General features: G+C 38.9%; 1 protein-coding gene across 4 annotated transcripts in view; it reads left to right on the top strand.

Moving 5' to 3' along the window:
* The window catches only part of RELN (reelin), a 522413-nt gene that overhangs the window by 402628 nt on the left and 99571 nt on the right, over window positions 1-20214 (top strand). For all 4 annotated transcript variants that reach the window (XM_030834331.2, XM_060304789.1, XM_060304788.1 and 1 more), the window contains exons 25-30: window positions 883-1088; window positions 3733-3904; window positions 4389-4589; window positions 9478-9710; window positions 17322-17479; window positions 18694-18901. In XM_030834331.2, coding sequence (XP_030690191.2) covers window positions 883-1088; window positions 3733-3904; window positions 4389-4589; window positions 9478-9710; window positions 17322-17479; window positions 18694-18901 — 1178 coding nt within the window. The remainder of the gene's footprint in view (window positions 1-882; window positions 1089-3732; window positions 3905-4388; window positions 4590-9477; window positions 9711-17321; window positions 17480-18693; window positions 18902-20214) is intronic.

The raw sequence follows: 20214 nt of genomic DNA, 5'->3' as shown, positions 1-20214 counted from the left end.
TGAAACCGTTTAGAGACAACAGAAATGATAACAAACCTTGTCAATTTGTATCTCATACCTCACAACAGAACTGTGACAGGCAGGGGATGCACTAAGCAAAAGAAGCAAGTTGCTGGATTTGAGGAAGTTTTTAACATTTTTAAGACACAAAGAGACCATTTAATGGTTGCAAAAACTTATTTAATGATCCCTCCCACCCTCTCTATGTCTAAGAGATAAACTGACTGGGAGCCCGAGAGACTTCAGTACTCTCTTTTTGTCAAGAAGTTTGTGTCTTGCCTGTTTTACCTCAATTCCCAGGGAGGAGGAGAGCTGGGGCATATCTATTAAGAGATTGTCCCCTCAGGAAGAGATGCCGTGTGCTAGGCAAGTTATGTAACATATTATTTCATCTAATTGTCACAACACCGTAAGGAAGGTATTATTACTCATGTTATAACTTTGAGGAAAATAAAAGCTCAGAAAGGTCACACAGCTAGTGAACAGCATGAATCATGGGCTGAGATTCAAACCCAGCTCCAGCTGATTTCAAAGTATGTATGTGGTCTTTCTTCTCCATGACTCTGCCTGGAGGAGATTTCCAAAGCGAATGCTGGGAGTGTTTTCATTAAAATGAATTTTGCTTTATTATTAAAGACTTTTCAGTACCCTTTGGTGGAATTAGCAGTTCTCAAGTATCTCATAACCGAATCTGGGAGTCAGTGATGTAGAGACTAATAGAATGGATCCAGGAGCAGTTAAATGGCATAACCTGCTCCTCTCAACAATAAATGAGAATAAGATCATCTCCACGTAGTGCTAGGATGCTCATATGAATTTGAAACGGAAACAACTAATTGCTCCCAGATAATTGAATCTGTGATTTTCCTGTTCTTCCGAAAGGCTGGAAAAAGACGGTTGGTGAGCTGGGATCTGGATACTTCCTGGGTGGACTTTGTCCAGTTCTACATACAGATCGGTGGAGAGAGTGCTGCGTGCAACAAGCCCGACAGCAGAGAGGAGGGCATCCTTCTCCAGTACAGCAACAATGGGGGCATCCAGTGGCACCTGCTGGCGGAGATGTACTTCTCAGACTTCAGCAAACCCAGGTAACCAGCTCCAATCTCCTTCCAGTGCGATAATAATTATTATCTCCTTGATTATTATTAGGCCTTACCATACTAATATCCCTGTTTTGCATTTTACAACTGAACCTTATTTTATTGGAAAAAAATTATTGAAAAATATGTATATCCAATTCTTACAAATTAAATATATTTTAGATATAATACTTACAATAGAGCTATTTTGTAGATTGAAGGTTCATAAGTTCGTTGTTTTAAAACATTGAGTTATTTCAAGGTGACATAACTCTCCATAATATAACACAATTAGATATGCAGACAGACCAACCCAAAGCATTTCTTCTAAGGCACACGGGGGAGAGGTGGAAACCAGAGAAGAGGCAACTGGGTCTAACAAGAGTCATAACATCCAAGGAGAGAGTCAGGGATGGTGGGTGGGAGATGGAGCCTGGTGAGATTCCCCCCATACAGTAGAAGGGGAATTGATAATGGGGCCAAACGGGAATTGATAATGGGGCCAAACTGGTTTAAACAACAGTTTGAAACTATTCAAATTATTTTTTCCAAGTAATAGCATTGTCCATCTGGAAATTACTGAGAATTCAGTAAAGCAACTAGAGTACTATATAGACAAACAAAAATTCACTAGCTTTTTCAAATTCCAGAGATATTCCATTTTTATTTAAGGGAGTTTTTCTTTAGGGGCTATTTCATCACGTTCTCAAAGAGTTCTATGACACTAAACTGGTTAAGAAATTCTGAATTGGAAGATATCAGAAGAAGACCCCATGATGGCAAATACATAAATAAATATAAGTTTAAGAAACAATACTGAGAATCTCTGTAAAGGAAATGATAAAACTTCAAAACTTCCTTCAGAGATATAAAAGAAAACAAATAAATGGAAAATAATACAGCATCCCTGGATAGGAAAACTGAACATTGTGATATGAAGAAATCTCTTAATTTACATTTAATGCTATTCCAATCAAAATCTTAGTGGCACTTTTTGGGGGGGAGCTTTATATCTGGAAATATAAACTGGCAAAAATAGTTTAAACTTTTGACAAAATATAGAGGGATGCCCTGCACAATATTAAAACATATTGTATAAGCTACAGTATTAAAGTGGAATGATACCAGTGCATGGATAGAACAATCAAGCCAAATAGATGACCCAGAAATTGACTCAGATATCTGTACAAACATATATGAAAAAAAGACACATCAACTATCAATGATAAAGAAATGGTTATTCAATCAAATGGTGTTAGAAAAAAATGGGTAGGCTCTTGGGGAAAAGTACCTATTTAGATTATCACCTTACATCAGCAAAAACTGTTAAAGACTGGTTAAAGATTTAAACACTTAGGTTGCTATCTGATCTTGGAAAAAGACCTGAACTTTCTAAACATAAGTTCAACGCAAGAATTAACAAAGAAAAGGACTGCTTACACAGAAATATACTACATACAGATGTAAAACTAAGTACACATGTAACACATATATTTCAAAGAAAACAGAAAAAAAATGAAAAGAAGGAAAGCAAACTGAGAAAATATATGCAACAAATACGAGAAATAGAGGATCAGTGTTCCTGTAAAGAGCTTGTACAAATTATCAAGAAAAACACTAAGATCCCAATAGAAAAATGGGTAAAAGGAATGAGTAGATGTTACACAACAGGGAAGACATATGTTTAATAAAATATGATTAATATCCAACCTCTGTGGCAATAAAAAAGATACCATTTTTCAACAGTCAAATGGTCATTTTTTAATGACAACACCAAGTGCTCTCTCCACATGGAGCAGCAAGACAGGTCCTCTCATGTCATCCTGCAAACCATCATGACCCTCCCAGAAAGGAATTTGGAAAAATCCAGAGCCTTAAACGTGACCAGTTTATTTGACCTGGTAATTCCATTTCTAAGAATCTTCCCTAAATAAATAAACTGAGGTATACATAAAGCTTTATACATAAAGATTTTTCATCACAGAATTATTTATAATAAGGAAAAGTGAAATAAATACTAGCACATCTGTGTGATGAAAAATTATATAAACGGTAAAATGATCTTAAGAACTTACTTTATTGACATGAGAATGTGCTTATGATATAATGTTAAGTTTTAAACTGTAAGATACCGAATCATACATATATCTCACCTATGTAAAAGATTACATGCTTTAATGATATACATCAAATTGTTAACAGAGGCCAACCCCATGCAGTAGCTTATGGGTGATATATGTTTCATTTTTAATGCTTATTTATGTTTTCCCCCAATAAGTAAGAACTGCCTTGAAAAAATTGTAATGCTATTTTAATGCAATAACATACAGAGGAACAGCTTTTTCTTAAGGGTTTCTTTAAAATATTATGGCCATTGTCATAGTAGTCAAAAGACACTGTTCAATGGATCAAACGCAGTTGAAATATTTGCCTCCGAAAGATACAATTCCAAACGGAAAAACCAGGATCAGGACTAAGCTTGCTTACAACTTTAAACCTCTTGTCTTATCTGTCTAAACTTAGAAACTTTACAAAAATACCAAGAGATCAAACAAAACATAACTTTCTCTTGTTGCTACTCGTGTTATTTAACAGCTGCTAAGAAAAACACAGCTTTTCCTTTCCCAACGCTAAATGATTTGCTTTTATGCAGATTTGTCTATCTGGAGCTGCCAGCTGCTGCCAAGACCCCTTGCACCAGTTTCCACTGGTGGCAGCCTGTGTTCTCAGGGGAGGGCTATGACCAGTGGGCAGTCGATGACATCATCATTCTGTCCGAGAAGCAAAAACAAATCATCCCAGTTGTCAACCCAACTTTACCCCAGGTACTTCTTATTATGTCTGAACTCCAAGAAGACATAGAATGGTAAAAGAGGATGGGATCAAATAACTACTCACTCCCCCAAAGATTTAGTGCTTGACACTTGAACATGTAGTTTAGTTTTCTGTGTTTGCACTTAACTTTTTTACCTCTCTATGCTACTAGTTCATAGATTATTTTGATGTTAAAAAAACAAAACAAAACAAAAAACAAGACTAGAAAGTTTGGCCACGTCATTAAATATGATTATTAGTGTGTTTATGAAATGATTAGATACGCAGTGGCAAAATATATTCAGTTGTTAAATAATCAGGAGAAAAAGTTCATGGCAGTTTAAAAAACAAAAAAAAAGTTAATTTAGAGAGTCTGCTGTATTTTCCTAGAAATACAAGTAGTACATGGCCCTGCATGTCATGAACTGAAAATTCCTTTCTTGTTTTCAAAGCTACCAAATTGCCTTTCTGTGTTGTTTGTGTTGTTCCTATTAGAACTTTTATGAGAAGCCGGCTTTTGATTACCCTATGAATCAAATGAGTGTGTGGTTGATGTTGGCTAATGAAGGAATGGTTAAAAATGAAACTTTCTGCTCTGCCACGCCATCAGCCATGGTGTTTGGAAAATCAGATGGGGATCGATTTGCAGTAACTCGAGATTTGACGCTGAAGCCTGGATATGTGCTGCAGTTTAAGGTATTTATGCACAAACTTCTTGCAGGTTAAGGAGCAGCCATCTTCCAGATTTATAAATGAAATTCACAAAGAACACAAAATATTCATATTCTAGTAAAGTAGGGACTCATCTGAACAAAGTTGCCAACAATCTTAGAATGGCAAAGCTTTTTAGCTCTACCCATAAGGGAAACAGCTTGTCAGTTTTTAATGAGCCCCAGGAGTTGTGGCTATGTCATTGTATTTCTTTAAGGGCTCATGGAACTCTACCAGAATTAAAAAGAAAGATGACTTTGAGGATTTCAATGTGATTGTGACTTAATAAATCCCACGCTTCTGAATGGTAATGGAAAAGTTCTCCTTTTCAGCTTACTAGTGCTTTTTGGACTCATGAGTAATTTTATGTTTTTACTATGGGGTTTTCAAACAATTTCTCTTCCTTTGATTGAGTAAATTTTTACTTTAATTTTCATTGTTCTCTTAAAAGCTGCTTGTTTTCTGTGCTGTGATAACATGTCAATATGTATAACAAGTATTTACTTTGACAAGCTCTCTTTTCAGAACCCTAATCAAAATTTCATTGTGTTTATAATAAAATCCCATTGGTGAATTCTGGGGTTGAAAGTAATGCAGTTTCAATGAGCCAGCACAAGTACATGGTCCTTGCATAATGGCAGGATGCAGATGCTAAATAAGTTACAAATGGAATTATTAAAGAGATCAGATGTTTACAGGAAGCTCTTCAAATATAATTTCCAGAGGTCTGTAAACAAGTCAGTCATAAATAAGATGATTAGTGAAGTGTTGTCCTTCTCTGTTTAGATTTTGATGCTAAATTGCCATGGAAAGAACACTCATAACAGTATATGACTCTATATTAATTTGTTGGTACTGCCTAAAATGGGAACAAAATAACACCAATAGCAAATACATTGCCAGAATAATATGCTCTTTCTCATCTTGCACGTTTTCTAATTAATTAGTCACAAAATCATGATAGCGTGTAGGTGTTGAACTCTGCAAGGTGGTATTCTGAAGTTTAGAAATCTAAATAGAGAAAACATTACTAAATGTTTCAAGTACTTAAACAACCAGCAACAATACATAATGCCTAAGAAAAGTCTCAATTCTCGAATCACACCAGCAGAAAACTGTTGATTTGTGGCTATCAGTTGATAATAGATATGTAATATGAGTGATTTGGGGATTGATAATTAATGTATATTTGGGATCTGTAATAAGAACTTGGTGTTATTTTTACAAAAGGCACGGTGCTGGTAAAGTTTTTGTGACTGCCTGCCATGTGTCAACACTAAGCTCTAGGAATATAGAGATGAGAAATACAGCCCAAGCCCTTAAGGAGCTCAGAAACTAGCAAGTGAGCCAGAAAAGTGAACAGTTGCATTACAGTCGCTGGAGTGCTGTGGTAGAGAGAGCCTCTGATACTATAGGAGTACCTGACATAGTTCCTGGCATGTGGCAGGTGCTCCAAAATTATCTGCTGGTTGAATAAATGGATGGATGGATGGATGAGTTGAAATTGGAAGTTTCTGGAAATACAGAGACTTAGCCAGTTGAAAAGTGGAGAGGGTGGGGGGATTCTAGTTAGAGGGAACAGAATGTGCAAATATGTGAAAATACATGAAAGTGCAAGTGAGAATGGAAATGTCAGAAATTTAAGGAGTTTGGAGTATTTGCCACAGAAATAAGAGATAAGGTTTGTCCTAAAGGGCTTTATATGATACTCTAAGTCACTTGGATATTAACCCAAGAGCGATGAGTCATGGAAGATGTTTAATACATTGAATGTAAAAATCAGACCTGTGTTTTAGAAAGATCATTCTGTTGACTTAACAGGAGGGGAAACTGGAATCAACAAGTACCTTCATTCATTTATTCAGCAAATATTTGTAAAGCATCTACTATGTTCCGGGCTCAGTTCTAGGCTATGAGAATAACTAGGAATAGAGAGTTTGACTAGGGTGGTGTAGGATAATTACTATTTTGTAAAAGGTTGTCAAGTTAGCCTCACTAATAAAATAAGTTTTAATCTGAGACCTGTGAAAAGTGAAGGAGGGAGTCATGCAGCGAGCACTCCAGGCACAGAGAACAAAAACGACAAAAGCCTTGAAGTAGGAGTGTGCTTGGAAAAGTTCAAGAAACCAGAAGGATGCCACTGTGACTAGAGCAAAGTGAGGAAGGGGAGACAGGTAGAAAAAAATAAGATCAGACTTTGACTTCTGCTCTAAATAAAATGGCTAGCAGAAGAGTGACATACTCTGACTTAGGCTTTTAAAGAATCACTCCAGGGCTTCCCTGGTGGCGCAGTGGTTGAGAGTCCGCCTGCCGATGCAGGGGACACGGGTTCGAGCCCCGGTCCGGGAAGATCCCACGTGCCGCGGAGCGGCTGGGCCCGTGAGCCATGGCCGCTGAGACTGCGCGTCCGGAACTTGTGCTCCGCAACAGGAGAGGCCACAACAGTGAGAGGCCTGTGTACCGCAAAAAAAATAAAAAAGAATCACTCCAGTGACTGTGTTGCGAGTACACTGGCAGAGTCAAAGGCAGAGATAGAAAGACTGGCTGGGCAACTATTGTGGTGATCCCAATAATAGATGATGGGAACTTGGACCTGTGGGATAGCAGAGGAGGCAGAGAGAAGTACTCAGATTGTCGGGCATATGTTGAGTAAAGTGAGGATGCTAGAGCAGTCATCAAAGTAAGAAATGAGGAGGCCAGATTAAGGTGAAGCCTGGGATTATGAGATAAATGGATGGGTCTGAAAGATGTTAAAGGTGAGTAGTCTACAGGTTTGGGTGACCTATTGGGTGATAAAATGGATTCTAGAATGACTCCCACATTTCTACCTCCAGTCACTGAAATTGCAAATATAGGATTTAGGGATGCCTGTGGATTGCTGAAGGGCAGATGTACAGGAAGTAGTTATGTACATTGTGCAGAGAACCTGAGAGCGACCATATCTGGGAGTCATAGGGATTGAGAAGGAATCTGAAATTATGATTGTGAATGAGATTAGGATGCAAGTATGAAGTAAAAAGATAAGAAAACCAAGAACTGCATTCTAGAAGACATCAACAGTTAAGAGGCAGGTCAATTAAAAAAAAAAATCACAAAGATGTCACAGAACTGAAAGTTCCATCGACTTGCTTACTTTAGAAACAGTGGCAGTGATAATAAGTCTAAGACAAAAAGCTAAATAACTATGTGTGCCCAGTGTGGATGCTGTCACCACGTGCCAACCGAAGGCTGTGCTTACTAACTGGTAATATAATAAAAGGGTTTGTGTTACAAAAGGTAATCAGGCATCTGAGAGGGTCAAGTCTTTATTTTCTTGACATTTAACTATGTAAACTTGGAGAAATGAATCACAATAAAATTGCCATTGGCCACATTTTTAAATCCTTCTGAGAGACACTTTCTAGCTCTGAGCATGGAATTAAGGAAAATATGGAGTCTTCCTTTTTTGAAAGACTGGCTCAAGCTACCTTATAGTCACAAAGATGAGCTGGTTGGCCCTTGAACTCTGACCCAATGTTATTTGCCTATGGGCCTACCTTTCCTGCGTCCTTTATTTTTTGGTCATGATTATGTTCTTTTGAGTTCTTCAATTTTTTTCTTTAAAATTTGACTATTCTTAGTTATAAAGTCTTTACAATAAAATTCTATGGTGGCACCAACCAACAAATGAAATAAGATATGAATAGATCATTTATATAAGATAGCATGTAATTAAATACCAGGAAAAGAGTCTGACATTTACAATTATCAAAAAATATAAACTAGGGGCTTCCCTGGTGGCGCAGTGGTTGAGAGTCCGCCTGCCGATGCAGGGGACACGGGTTCGTGCCCCGGTCCGGGAAGATCCCACATGCCGCGGAGTGGCTAGGCCCGTGAGCCATGGCCGCTGAGCCTGCGCGTCCAGAGCCTGTGCTCTGCAACAGGAGAGGCCACAGCAGTGAGAGGCCCGTGTACCGCAAAAAAAGAAAAAAAAAAAAAATATATATATATATATATATAAACTAAAACAGTAATACAATCATTTATTAATTTAGAAAGAAACTGTCTAAAATTATAATAATATTGAGTGCTGTGTAAAACTGATTCATTTGAACCCAGGTGATTCAAAATGAACACATATAAATAGGAAATTCAAAGTGTTTCTGCATTTTGATTCAGTAATACTACTTCTGGGTATTGATATGCTTCTTTATAAAGTTTAGAAGAGAAAACAAGAATAAAAATGGTTGTGCTAGGGCATTGGGATTTAGGTTGCATGTTTTTATAATTTTTTTTAGAATATTGTTAATCCTGTGATGACAATCATCTACACAAGTACACAGAAGAGTAATAGTTTTATTTCTGGATTACATTGCTTATTTGATGCTGTGACAAGAACTTAGCTCTTTCATCTAAGCTGAGAATGATTTCTTACTGAGCTTTTGTAAGAAACCAGGGTAAAATTGCTTGTTCCACTGAAAGCAGAGGACAGCTTCAGTAACCTTCATGTTCTGAAGAGGACAGCCCTTTATCGTCTGCTTCCCTCTGTTTATACCCTCTGTCTGGGAAAGCAAAAAAAAGCAGTTTCTTGGCTTCCTATCTTTTGTCCAAGACTCCAGTCCCATCTGTGCTTCTCTCTTCGCTTCTATAATCTCAAGAAATCCACAAAATGGGCAACTGGTCCCGCTTTCTATTGAAAATCCCCTATTGCTTGCCTATACAGAGATTTCCAGAACCTTTGAAAGGGTCTTGGTTGGAATTGAGTTGCCCACGTCTTATCATTGTAAATTTAGTGCAAACTCAGTAGAAAGAGCCCTGATGGCTGTAGCACCTAATTTGTTAAATGATGACTTGAAACCAAAAGCTTGTATAATTTTATCTTTCCTTTTAACAGCTAAACATTGGGTGTGCCAATCAATTCAGCAGCGCTGCCCCAGTTCTTCTTCAGTACTCTCACGATGCTGGGATGTCCTGGTTTCTGGTGAAAGAAGGCTGTTACCCAGCTTCTGCAGGCAAAGGATGTGAAGGAAACTCCAGAGAACTGAGTGAGCCCACCCTGTATCACACAGGGGACTTTGAAGAATGGACGAGAATCACCATTGTTATTCCAAGGTCTCTTGCATCCAGGTAAAGTGACCATTCTTATTATGTGCCATAGTTGCCATTTCTGAGGAGCATATATTTATCTCAGTATCTTCATCTCATTTATCTCAATAACCTAAGAGAATTCATAAACTCTAGCTGTAAGGACTCTTGAGGAAATGACGCTCATACTTGTGAAAAAGTTCACTCGCTCGCTCATCCATTCATTCATTCAACAAATACTTATTGAGCCACCTACCTATGCCAAGTTCTATTCTGGGCACTGGATTACAGCCCTGAACAAAAGATGTTTAAAAGCTAAGGGAGTTATAAGGCATTATCGTATCAGACTTTCACTATATAGAGATTTGTGATAATGTAATGCCTCCTTAAATAGACAATTTGAGATATCTTACAATATAAAAGATCCCTTTAAATGACCATTAAGGTAAATAATTAAAACAATAGGGAAAAAGATTTAAAATCAATTGACAGAAGAATAAGATAAATGGATCAAGAACTTGAAGCAAATTAGTTTCAGTAATAGGGCAACAAATTTAACTCTTAGCTTCCTGGCAGCTAGGACATAGTGTGGGAGGTCAGGGGATAGGGTCATTTGGTTCTCATTGTTGGGTAAAAAGAAAGAAAATACATATATTCTGACAATATATATCAGATATATATATCATATATTTCTACACTCAGTATTCTAGAATACCTTTATAGTACGTATATGTATCTTTGTGTCAGGTAGAGTAGGTAACATGAAAATCAGTGTTTTAACTCTATAGTTTTTCAAAAGATGAAGCATTCTTCAAGTAGACACTTCTTAATTGAATCCTAGAACATAACATTCAATTGTGACTCAGTCAAAGCATTTCTGTGCAGAGCTGAGATGGTATAAGAAGACTACTGGCACTGCTGGTGATGTAAATTAATATATGGTTGAGATACTCATTAGTGCCATTCATCAATATTTCCAGCTTACTTCCTTCCTGGAATATGATAGGATTATACTTTCCCCACACCCTTTAAAGTTTGGCATTGCCAGGACTTCCTTGGTGGCGCAGTAGTTAACAATCCACCTGCCAATGCAGGGGACATGGGTTTGAGCCCTGGTCTGGGAAGATCCCACATGCCATGGAGCAACTAAGCCCACGAGCCACAACTACTGAGCCTGTGTGCCGCAGCTACTGAAGCCTGTGCGCCTAGAGCCCGTACTCCTCAACAAGGGAAGCCACCGCGATGAGAAGCCCGTGCATCGCAACGAAGAGTAGCCGCCGCTCGCCACAACCAGAGAAAAAGCCCGCACACAGCAACAAAGGCCCAGTGCAGCCAAAAATAAATAAATAAATAGATAAATAAATGAATAAATTTATATAAAAAATAAAGTTTGGCATTGCCTAATGAAATGTGAGTGGAAATTAAACATATGACTTTCAGAGTTCATGTGCATTTTGCTATCTTCTCTGCTTCATGAAAGCCTCTTTTGAGATGAAGCTTACATCAGTCTGGGTCCTTGAGTGTCTACAATCAACAGACTTTCTTACAACCTATACTGGACATTATAGCATAAGCAAAAAATAAACTTTTGTTGGGTTAAGCCGCTGAGATTAGGGGCTGCGTGTTAGGCTGGCAACCCATCTCATCCTGACTGATACAGTGATAAAAGCTAGAAAATCTATAGGAGTGGCTTACTTCTAATGTTTGTGGAGACCATTCTGTCTATAATCTTTCACCTAGTTGATGACCAAATTTGCATCTAGCTGGATATGCTGCTTGTGTTCATCTGCCTCCCTCAGTACTTAGATGTGCATACCTCCAAAAATTACACCTTAGACTTTGGTACACAGACTTCCCAAATGGGTAAGAAGTATGGTCAGGATGTATAAGTTTGTGTGGTAATCTACTAAACTTTGGAACATAATGTTTAAATGCCAGCTGTTCCAAGAAATGGTTTATCAGTCAGTGGATCCAAGTCAACTTATAAGGAATTTTTTTGTCTTTACATGCCAGTGTACTTCGTTATGTATCAAAGAGGGACTCAAATGATTTGATGTGTATGTGGCAGAGTTGATGAGTTGACCTTCTTTAGTGAAATTTAATAATTTGACTTGCATTCTGCTTTAGTTAGGATACAGGCCCAGCTACTATAACAGAGTAACAAATACAAATGCTTAACAAGACTTAAACAAGTTAAAAATCCATTCTTTCTTGCATAATGGTCCACAGGTGAGGACTTCAGAGTTTACAGGGTGTCTCTGCCATTCTGAACACACAACTTCTATCTCTGGATCCAAGGCAGCTATTCCAGACCATGTCATCTCTTAACCAGTGGAAGGCAAAAAGATCAGGAATGCGTAGACGCATTACTTTTTAAAAATCATCTTTATTCCTTTTTCATATTCCTCAGTACAGCCTAGGATAATATTTGTACAGTTACCTATTGCTATGCAACATCCCTCTCCAAAACTTAGTGGCTTAAGACAACAGTGGTTTATTATTTCTCATGGTTTTATGGAACTGGCTGGGTATTTCTTCTGCTGGTCTCTCCTAAGCTTTATAATGTAGCTGCATTCAATTGGTAGATTGACTAGTGTCTGGGATTAGTAGGACTTTTCTCTCTATAGTGGTCTTCATCCCAGTATCCATCCCAGTATTCATAACAGTTTCCACAGTGAGGTGTTTCCCAGAGAACAAAAATAGAAGCTGCAGGACCCTGTCTTCTTTGCCACATCCTAGTGGTCAAAGCAAGTCACAAGGCCAGTCCAGATTCAGAGGGTGAGAAAGCAGACTCCCCTTTTTGATAAGAAGTGCAGGGAAGTCTTGTAGAAGAAGATTTAGTAGGATCCATTGCGGGTCATTATTGTAACAACCTACCATATTTTGTCCTAGCCCTAATGACTCACATGTCTCCCCCAGGCAGATGTACTCACTTTCCTCCCAAAACCCCCAAATGCTCATCTCATCACAGCATCAGGTACTAAGTCACTGATTTCATGATTTCTATCAAGTCAGAGTTCCCTGGATATGGCTCCTCTTGACCCATTGACCTATGACCTAAAGAAACAAGTTATCCACCCCACCCATTACCCAACATACAACAGTGAGACAATGACAAGATAAACACAATAGACACCCCAACTCAAAAAGAGAGAAAAGAATGGGAATCACATAGCAACCACTGGCTCATAGGGATTCTGAAAGCTAGCAAGATTGTTGTTACTAGGGTTCCCTCCTCCACGAGCAATGTCCAGGATAAGAAAGTTTTCTTGATTGAGATAATTCTGCTCTCTACGAGTGGCTCCCTAATCTGTTGTTCTTCTCAGCTGTTGGTTCTGCCCTCTAGGCTTCATCCTCTGAGACATCTGTCCATAAGAACATATCTGTGTTTGCAGCTAAATAGCCCTTTCATCCTGCTTTCTGCCCATTTCAAGCTAGGTATGTAAAGTACAGCCCTTGTAATTCTCTCCTCCACCACTGCCTGCCTCTTCCCCATGCTTTTCTGAAACTGTGGCCCAACCACATCTCTTCCAAATAGACAAGTGCAGCATGCCATGAACCCGGAGTGCATCAAGGGCTGCATATTTGCTGCAATGACTAGGATACCAGGATGCTGGAAGACATCACTGTGAAAGTAGCCAATAGAATCAGGAACCAAGGAACACACCTCTGGTGCAATACTCCAGAGCCAGATAATACGAAGTTGAATCTGAAACTGCAGTTTGTTTGACGCTGAGTGGAAACACCCGGTTGGTAAAGCCACATCTGAGAAATAAAAAAAGGTTGTCCTTAACATCACAAAGTGAGCCAACATTCTGAGGCTCCCAATTTATCAATATTTTCTTGGACCTCAGCTTTTGGAAGAAGAAATCTTGTTCATTAGCATCTGGCTTCGTGGTTCATTTGAATACCGTCCAGCTTGCTGGTGGATGGCATTTGTGATGGAGAGCTCTCTGCTACAGAATAGTAAACATGTTTCTACTTCAACCCAAGTAAATGAGCTGTTGTTGTTTCTTCTGCAATATGTTAAACTCAGATATCTCCAAATGCAGTGTTGGAAAGCTGAGAATTCTAAGTGTGAAAATTGTTAAAGTTTGGACCTATTTTGCCACAAGGCAACATGCTTGTAATAGTTACTAAAACATTGCTCTTTGACGAATATTTCGAAGCTGATTTTCTCAAAGGAGTAGTTTGTGCTCATGTTAAGTCTCTTGGTTCTTGCCTACAGAGGAGAGACACTGGTGGTGGCAAATATGTGCTGGTACATCCCTCCTGACTGTCTCCCCAACCACACAGCACGCCCCTCAGCCTGCTCTAGGCTCCCTGTGCAGAATGCAAAAGGTCGATGTCTCTGGAAAGGGCTAGAAACACCGTTGCTTACTATGCTGCAGAATGTCTCCTCCACCACCACCTATCGCAGGACAAGCAGGTGCACATGCACCTTCCTGGTTTGAGAGGCAGATGCAACACCCCTCTGAAGTGTGGTGGTGGAAGGGAGAGGGGTAGAAACTGGTTCTCCTGATCACTCAGGCATCCTTTGAACAAAGGTGGCAGTTGGGGAAGAGAACAAAGAGAAAGAGTCTTACCTTTTATTTCTTCCTAATCTAGAACATGCAGGGCAAAGGGGAAGTTTTGTTCAATGATATGAATAGTCGAATTGCACTCTGGTTTATTTCTAGTTAAATTACATAAGATTAAATTCTGTCTTTTCCTCAATCATCACGTCCTATAACACCTTCCCAGAGCTTCCTGACTGTCAGGTCAAAGACCTCTAAGACTCATGCTCTCCTGGCTCTATGTCCTTCTTAATGGTGATAGTTATCAGAGTTGCACGTTTACATTTCTTTGTGCAGGGCTTTGATTAAATGTGTCTTCTCATTCGACTGTGGGCATCATAAAGGTAGGAACCATGCAGGAATTCTGCTCCCCATCATGTGCCCAGCCCTGGCACCGCCTGGCATGTTCTAGGCACTTGTAAATGCTGGTTGAATGAAGAATAAGGACCAGCAACAGGTGATTAGCTAATTGAAGACACCTCCCTTTCTAAAATGTTTTCCAAAATAAATTCAGTGCTGCTCAGCAAGAAATCATTGTTCTGCATTCTGCTGTGTCTCCTTGAAAAGATATGAATAGCACATGTACACATGTGCACACACACATTCATAATATTAATCATTTTAAAGCTACATCTCCTCTATTTAAAAAAAAAGGATTAACTATGTGGAATCTAGACATGCTATTAGCTAACTTCGGCCTACTTATTTCCTCCCTTCTTCCGACGGTCTATGATTATGTTTTTCTGTAAATTCCTTACTAGTTCTTCCTCTTCTTCAGGCAGCCCTAAGGTTGCTAAATTACTTGTGCTCATTTCCAAGCTTGTGCTCCTAAGAGAACAGAAAAGCAGTAGGCATCAGGAACCAGGCATAACTTGGAGAAATGGAGATAAAGCAAAGCTTGCTTATGTCATGATCAGTGAAATCTTTGTTGCTTTGATTTGTACCTTCCAACTAAAAGCCAACTAACAAAGATGAGAAGAAGGAAAAGGTGCCATCTCTTGCCCTTTCACTCTGAAATATGGGCGTCCAGCTGGGACTCTCAGCTATAATTCACCATGTCCTGGACACCTTATTAATCAAATGATTAGTCATTTTGCTTTTTTAAAACTTTATTTAAATATGGATGCCTTAATACTGAGCTCCTGAAGTCTTTTGCCTTCTCAAGTATCTAACAGCCTACTCTGTTTCTTGGGTCTATAGCAGCCTTAGAATCTACAAACAAGGGTGCCTCATCTCTCTGGCCAGACCAGACCTTGATTATTTTATTTTTATAATGACAACAACAGGACCCCAAGAATCAGAGATGAGTCAAAGGGCTTTACTTACCCTTCTCTCCCTATCGAATTACCAAAGCTTCTAGAATTCTACCTACAGTTGGGATTCTTCAACTTTCTGAATGCTTCTGGGGCTCAGTCTGAACTTGCTTCTTCCATGAAACAGAACAGTTGATAGAGAGATGCCCTCATCTTGCCCAGGTGAGAGAGCCTAGGTGAAGAAAAGAAATTATTCTTACCCCTTTTTTCACTTTCCATGTGGCGGAAATCATAGATCCATGTTTCTCTGGGTTCTATTTATATTATAGAATCGTAAAAGAAAAGGCAAGTATGACTTCTAATTAAAGAAGACTTCTATCAGGGAATTGGTATGTTTTCCTCTTTTATCATAGATATGCAGCTTATCTTCTGGAAGGGGCATAGAGGGCTTACCATTTTCTTATGAGCAATTGGCAAAAGATGCTGTTCATCAATTCCATTTATTTCCTTTGAAAGGAAAAATATCTTCACAGGCTAAATAATGTTACAACTTTATTGGGAGGAATTTTCCCAAAGCCCATGAGTTTTTTCTTTTCCTTTCTGTTTTTGCTCTGTTTTTCTAATCTTCAATTCAATTGTCTTTTTGCCTTAAAAAATAAGACCAATATATTTTGAATTATTTCCAAAGTAAATAAAAGATGTGTTCACCTTCCTCTTGACACAATGAGGAATGTGTTAAGACTTGCATTAGTTAAAACCTAGAAAACAACATCGTTAATTACATTTGCAAATTTGCTAAAAGTAGGTAACTTAAAATAATGAAAAAAAGCCAGGGTTATGATTCAGTGTTGCCAAATTACCAAAGCTATTTGAAGAGCCAGAAAGAAATGCATTCTGATACTGCTGTATTATTTTCACAATAATAGAGGGGAAAAGGAACCTTTGTCTACAGTTATCTTTGACAATCTTCATTAATCTTTAAGATTTTTTATTCTTGTTTACTAAGAAACTGAATTCACTCAAAAGTCTATAAATATTGGCAGCAGAATTAACTGGTATCCAGATAACCTAATCCATCTTCCCTCTTTAATGTCAGTAGGACTGAGAAGGAAGAGGTGTTTTCTTGGTATGAAATTATAGATGTGTGTGGATTTCCATATATTTGAAAAGAAAAGAGATGTGTTGAAGGGATTGGAAAGGTTAGAAAGCAACTGGGACAAGTTTTAGTTTGGCAACCTCACAACTGTTGTGGGGAAAATAGGACTGGGCAGTAGCCCAGGCCACTGGTGTTCCAGGGTTTTGAAGCACTGGGACCAGGTCCCTCTTTTGTTTGTTGGCAGTTACCAGTGTTCATTGGCAGCCCAGCTGGTTGCTAAGAGTTTATAGAATGAGCATCTTGGAGATTTGAAGGTAAGAAGAAGAGGCAACAGGTGGGAATAGAGCTGTCAGTACGAACTGGACTCTGTCCTCCCGGAATCATGAGAATGGCAAATAGCCAGAGTCCTCTCATTTGTCCTAACAAAGACCATTCTGTTTGATGGTTTCAAAGATTCCCAAATAGCCTCTTAAAATGTACAAGCAAAAACCTATATAATATGTTTCTGGCCATCAGAATCTTCTTTATCTGATTTTCCTGATATTGAAATATTTATGCTGAAGAAAAAAATCAAGAAGTTTTGAGAAAGATCTGAGAAACACCGTATGAAGGTGAAGTGACCAATCAAGTGAATGTGACTTCCAAATAAATATTAAATCTCTCTTGAGTTTTTCTGAAACGTTCTGTATTTCAGTGCTTTGCTATGAGATACTGGTACAAGAAACACCTGTGCTGTTTTTCCCAACAGTAAGACCAGATTCCGATGGATCCAAGAGAGCAGCTCACAGAAGAATGTGCCTCCCTTTGGTTTGGATGGCGTGTACATATCAGAGCCTTGTCCCAGTTACTGCAGTGGCCATGGGGACTGCGTTTCAGGGGTGTGTTTCTGCGACCTGGGGTATACCGGTAAGGCTGCAGACATGTCTGATGATTTGTTTGTAAAATATTCGTCTCTAGTTACTATATTTCATGTCACTTCTTCCAAGGAAATAGATTCTGAGTTTATTCTTCTTTAAGTCCTAATTGTAGGAATTTGTAACCCAGGCAAATGAGGTGCTGAGATATTTTGTAGTTTTGAACTGCCTAAGAAGGAAACGCATGACAACACAAATTTCATTCCTAAAGTATATTTATTTATTATTAATAGTAAAAATAATTAACATCGCTTGAGTCCGTACTTCATGCCAGACACTATAGTAGGTGTTTTTATTTCACCTCATTTAATTCTAGCAATAAATAACCCTATAGTGTAGTACTGTTATTGTCCCTGTTTACACTTGAGGAAACTGAGACACAGAGAGGTATAGTAACTCTCCCAAGGTCACAAAGCTAGGAGCTGCTGGAGCTGGGCTTCAAACCCTGGCAGCCGAGCTCTTAACCACTTGGCTGCCTGTGCTTTTTACATTGCTTTTATACAAAATGTAATTGTATACATTTAAAGTAAAAATCAACTTATGAAATGATAAACCCAAGACTGCCAAAAGAGAACTTTACAAGAGAAGTATTTTCTGACCACAGTCACCCTTGGATGTTGCTACAAGCAAAATAAAAAGGAAGCTGAGATTAAACAGTAAAATTGGAGAAAATATTATAAGCTCCGAAATCTTTTTATAGAATTTTTCCTGGAGGGAACTTCAAAGGATCCTTCCCAGCTTTTCAGTGCTCTGCCCTTCATCTGGTGCGTGACCAAAGACAAACATATGTTGTTGCAGGCCTTCTGTAGAGAGTGCTGTCACTCGTGGTTTCAGGGTGTTTCTTTTAAATCTGGGATTAACTCCCCTTATTGATCCACTAATACAAAGAACAAATGAACCAATTTTGTTGTGGACAAAATCTATTTCTCAGTTTACACAAATCCTCTGAGTAACAAGAATCATGGAAATGTGTGGTTCCTGATGTCTCTCTGTTTAAAAATTTAAAATTATAGGAGCAGAATAGTGTTTTTGATGTTAGAAGTGATGGCTGTATTTCAGACAGATGATTGGGAGATTCAGATTTTGATGTGGTTTCTTTCCCCTAACACCTGTGGCAATGCTTCTTTTGCCCATGCACTGAATGTAACTTCCAACGTCTCATGATTTTAACAAAACCTCTCTCCTGTGTATTTCTTTTCTCGGAAGCCACACAAGGAACCTGTGTGTCTGTTGTCCCTAACCACAGTGAGATGTTCGATAGGTTTGAGGGGAAGCTCAGTCCGTTGTGGTACAAGATAACCGGAGGCCAGATTGGAACGGGCTGTGGAACACTTAACGATGGCAAGTCTCTGTACTTCAGTGGCCCCGGAAAAAGGGAAGCAAGGACCATCCCTCTGGACACCAGGAATATCAGGTGAATAGTTAATTGGTATACTTCTCCATGAACATAGTACTTACCGTGCCATGTGTTCTAACCTACAACACTCTGTTCTGTTATTGAGGGTTTACATAGTAATGTTTCTCTATATAGATTCTGATATATAAAAATAAAGCATAACTTTATAATAAAATAGGCAGTTTCTGCAAAACTTATACTCCAATTCATTAATCAGCGTACAGTCATCACCAAGGCCTGTGTGTCTAATATATGTCAGCTTGGTTTTCTAAAGTTCTGTGTTATTATGAAAACTATTTGGTATTAATTTTAATATATGCCAGGAGAAACAAAGAATTTTTTTCAACTTTAAATTCTGTGTCCAAAAATGTCATGACCCCCATTTATCTAAGTTTATTTGTATTCACTTATTGAAAACTGTTCCAGAAATTTAAAATACCTACACTGACACCTACTGGTAAAATAAATAAATGCTTAGTTTTAAGGGCAAATGAAATAGTAGCACACCTAAAATAAAACTGTGCGTTTTTATTTTTAGTCAAACTATTTTAGAATTGGAAGAAAGGAAACCAAAGAAATGTTTGAAACTTTTAGACCTTCTTCTCACTAAAATCTGGGGTTCTGTGTCATAGTTTTTCTGCCTTCGATCTCTTTCCCTTCCTTCTGAGTCCTTGTCACAGAGGTGTGCCTGCCATGTAGGTTGGTTTACTGTGGGCTGAGGCATGGTTTACATCACACTGAGTGAGTGTCAGTTGTGAAAAATTAAACCATCTGAGTCTAAATCAGTAATACAGGTAACTATCTGGCCCTAAACAAATACAGCATTCAACTTTTTTTTTTTTTTTTTTAACAATTTTTGTTGTTGTTGTTGGCTGCATTGGGTCTTCGTTGCTGTGTGCGGGCTTTCTCTAGTTGTGGCGAGCAGGGGCTACTCTTCGTTGCGGTGCGCGGGCTTCTCACTGTGGTGGCTTCTCTTGTTGCGGAACACGGGCTGTATGCACACGGGCTTCAGTAGTAGCAGCACGCAGGCTCAGTAGTTGTGGCACGTGGGCCCTAGAGCACGCGGGCTTCAGTAGTTGCGGCGCGTGGGCTCAGTATTTGCGGCACCTGGGCTCTAGGGCGCGCGGGCTTCAGTAGTTGTGGCACGCGGGCTCAGTACTTGTGCCTCGCGGGCTGTAGAGCGCAGGCTCAGTAGTTGTGGCGCACAGACTTAGTTGTTCCGCAGCATGTGGGATCTTCCTGGACCAGGGATTGAACCCGTGTCCCCTGCATTGGCAGGCAGATTCTTAACCACTGCACCACCAGGGAGGTCCCAGCATTCAACTTTTTAA

Source organism: Globicephala melas, chromosome 9, assembly GCF_963455315.2.
Source record: "Globicephala melas chromosome 9, mGloMel1.2, whole genome shotgun sequence".
In the NCBI taxonomy this organism is placed as follows: Eukaryota; Metazoa; Chordata; class Mammalia; order Artiodactyla; family Delphinidae; genus Globicephala; species Globicephala melas.
This window is presented reverse-complemented; position numbering and strand designations above follow the sequence as displayed.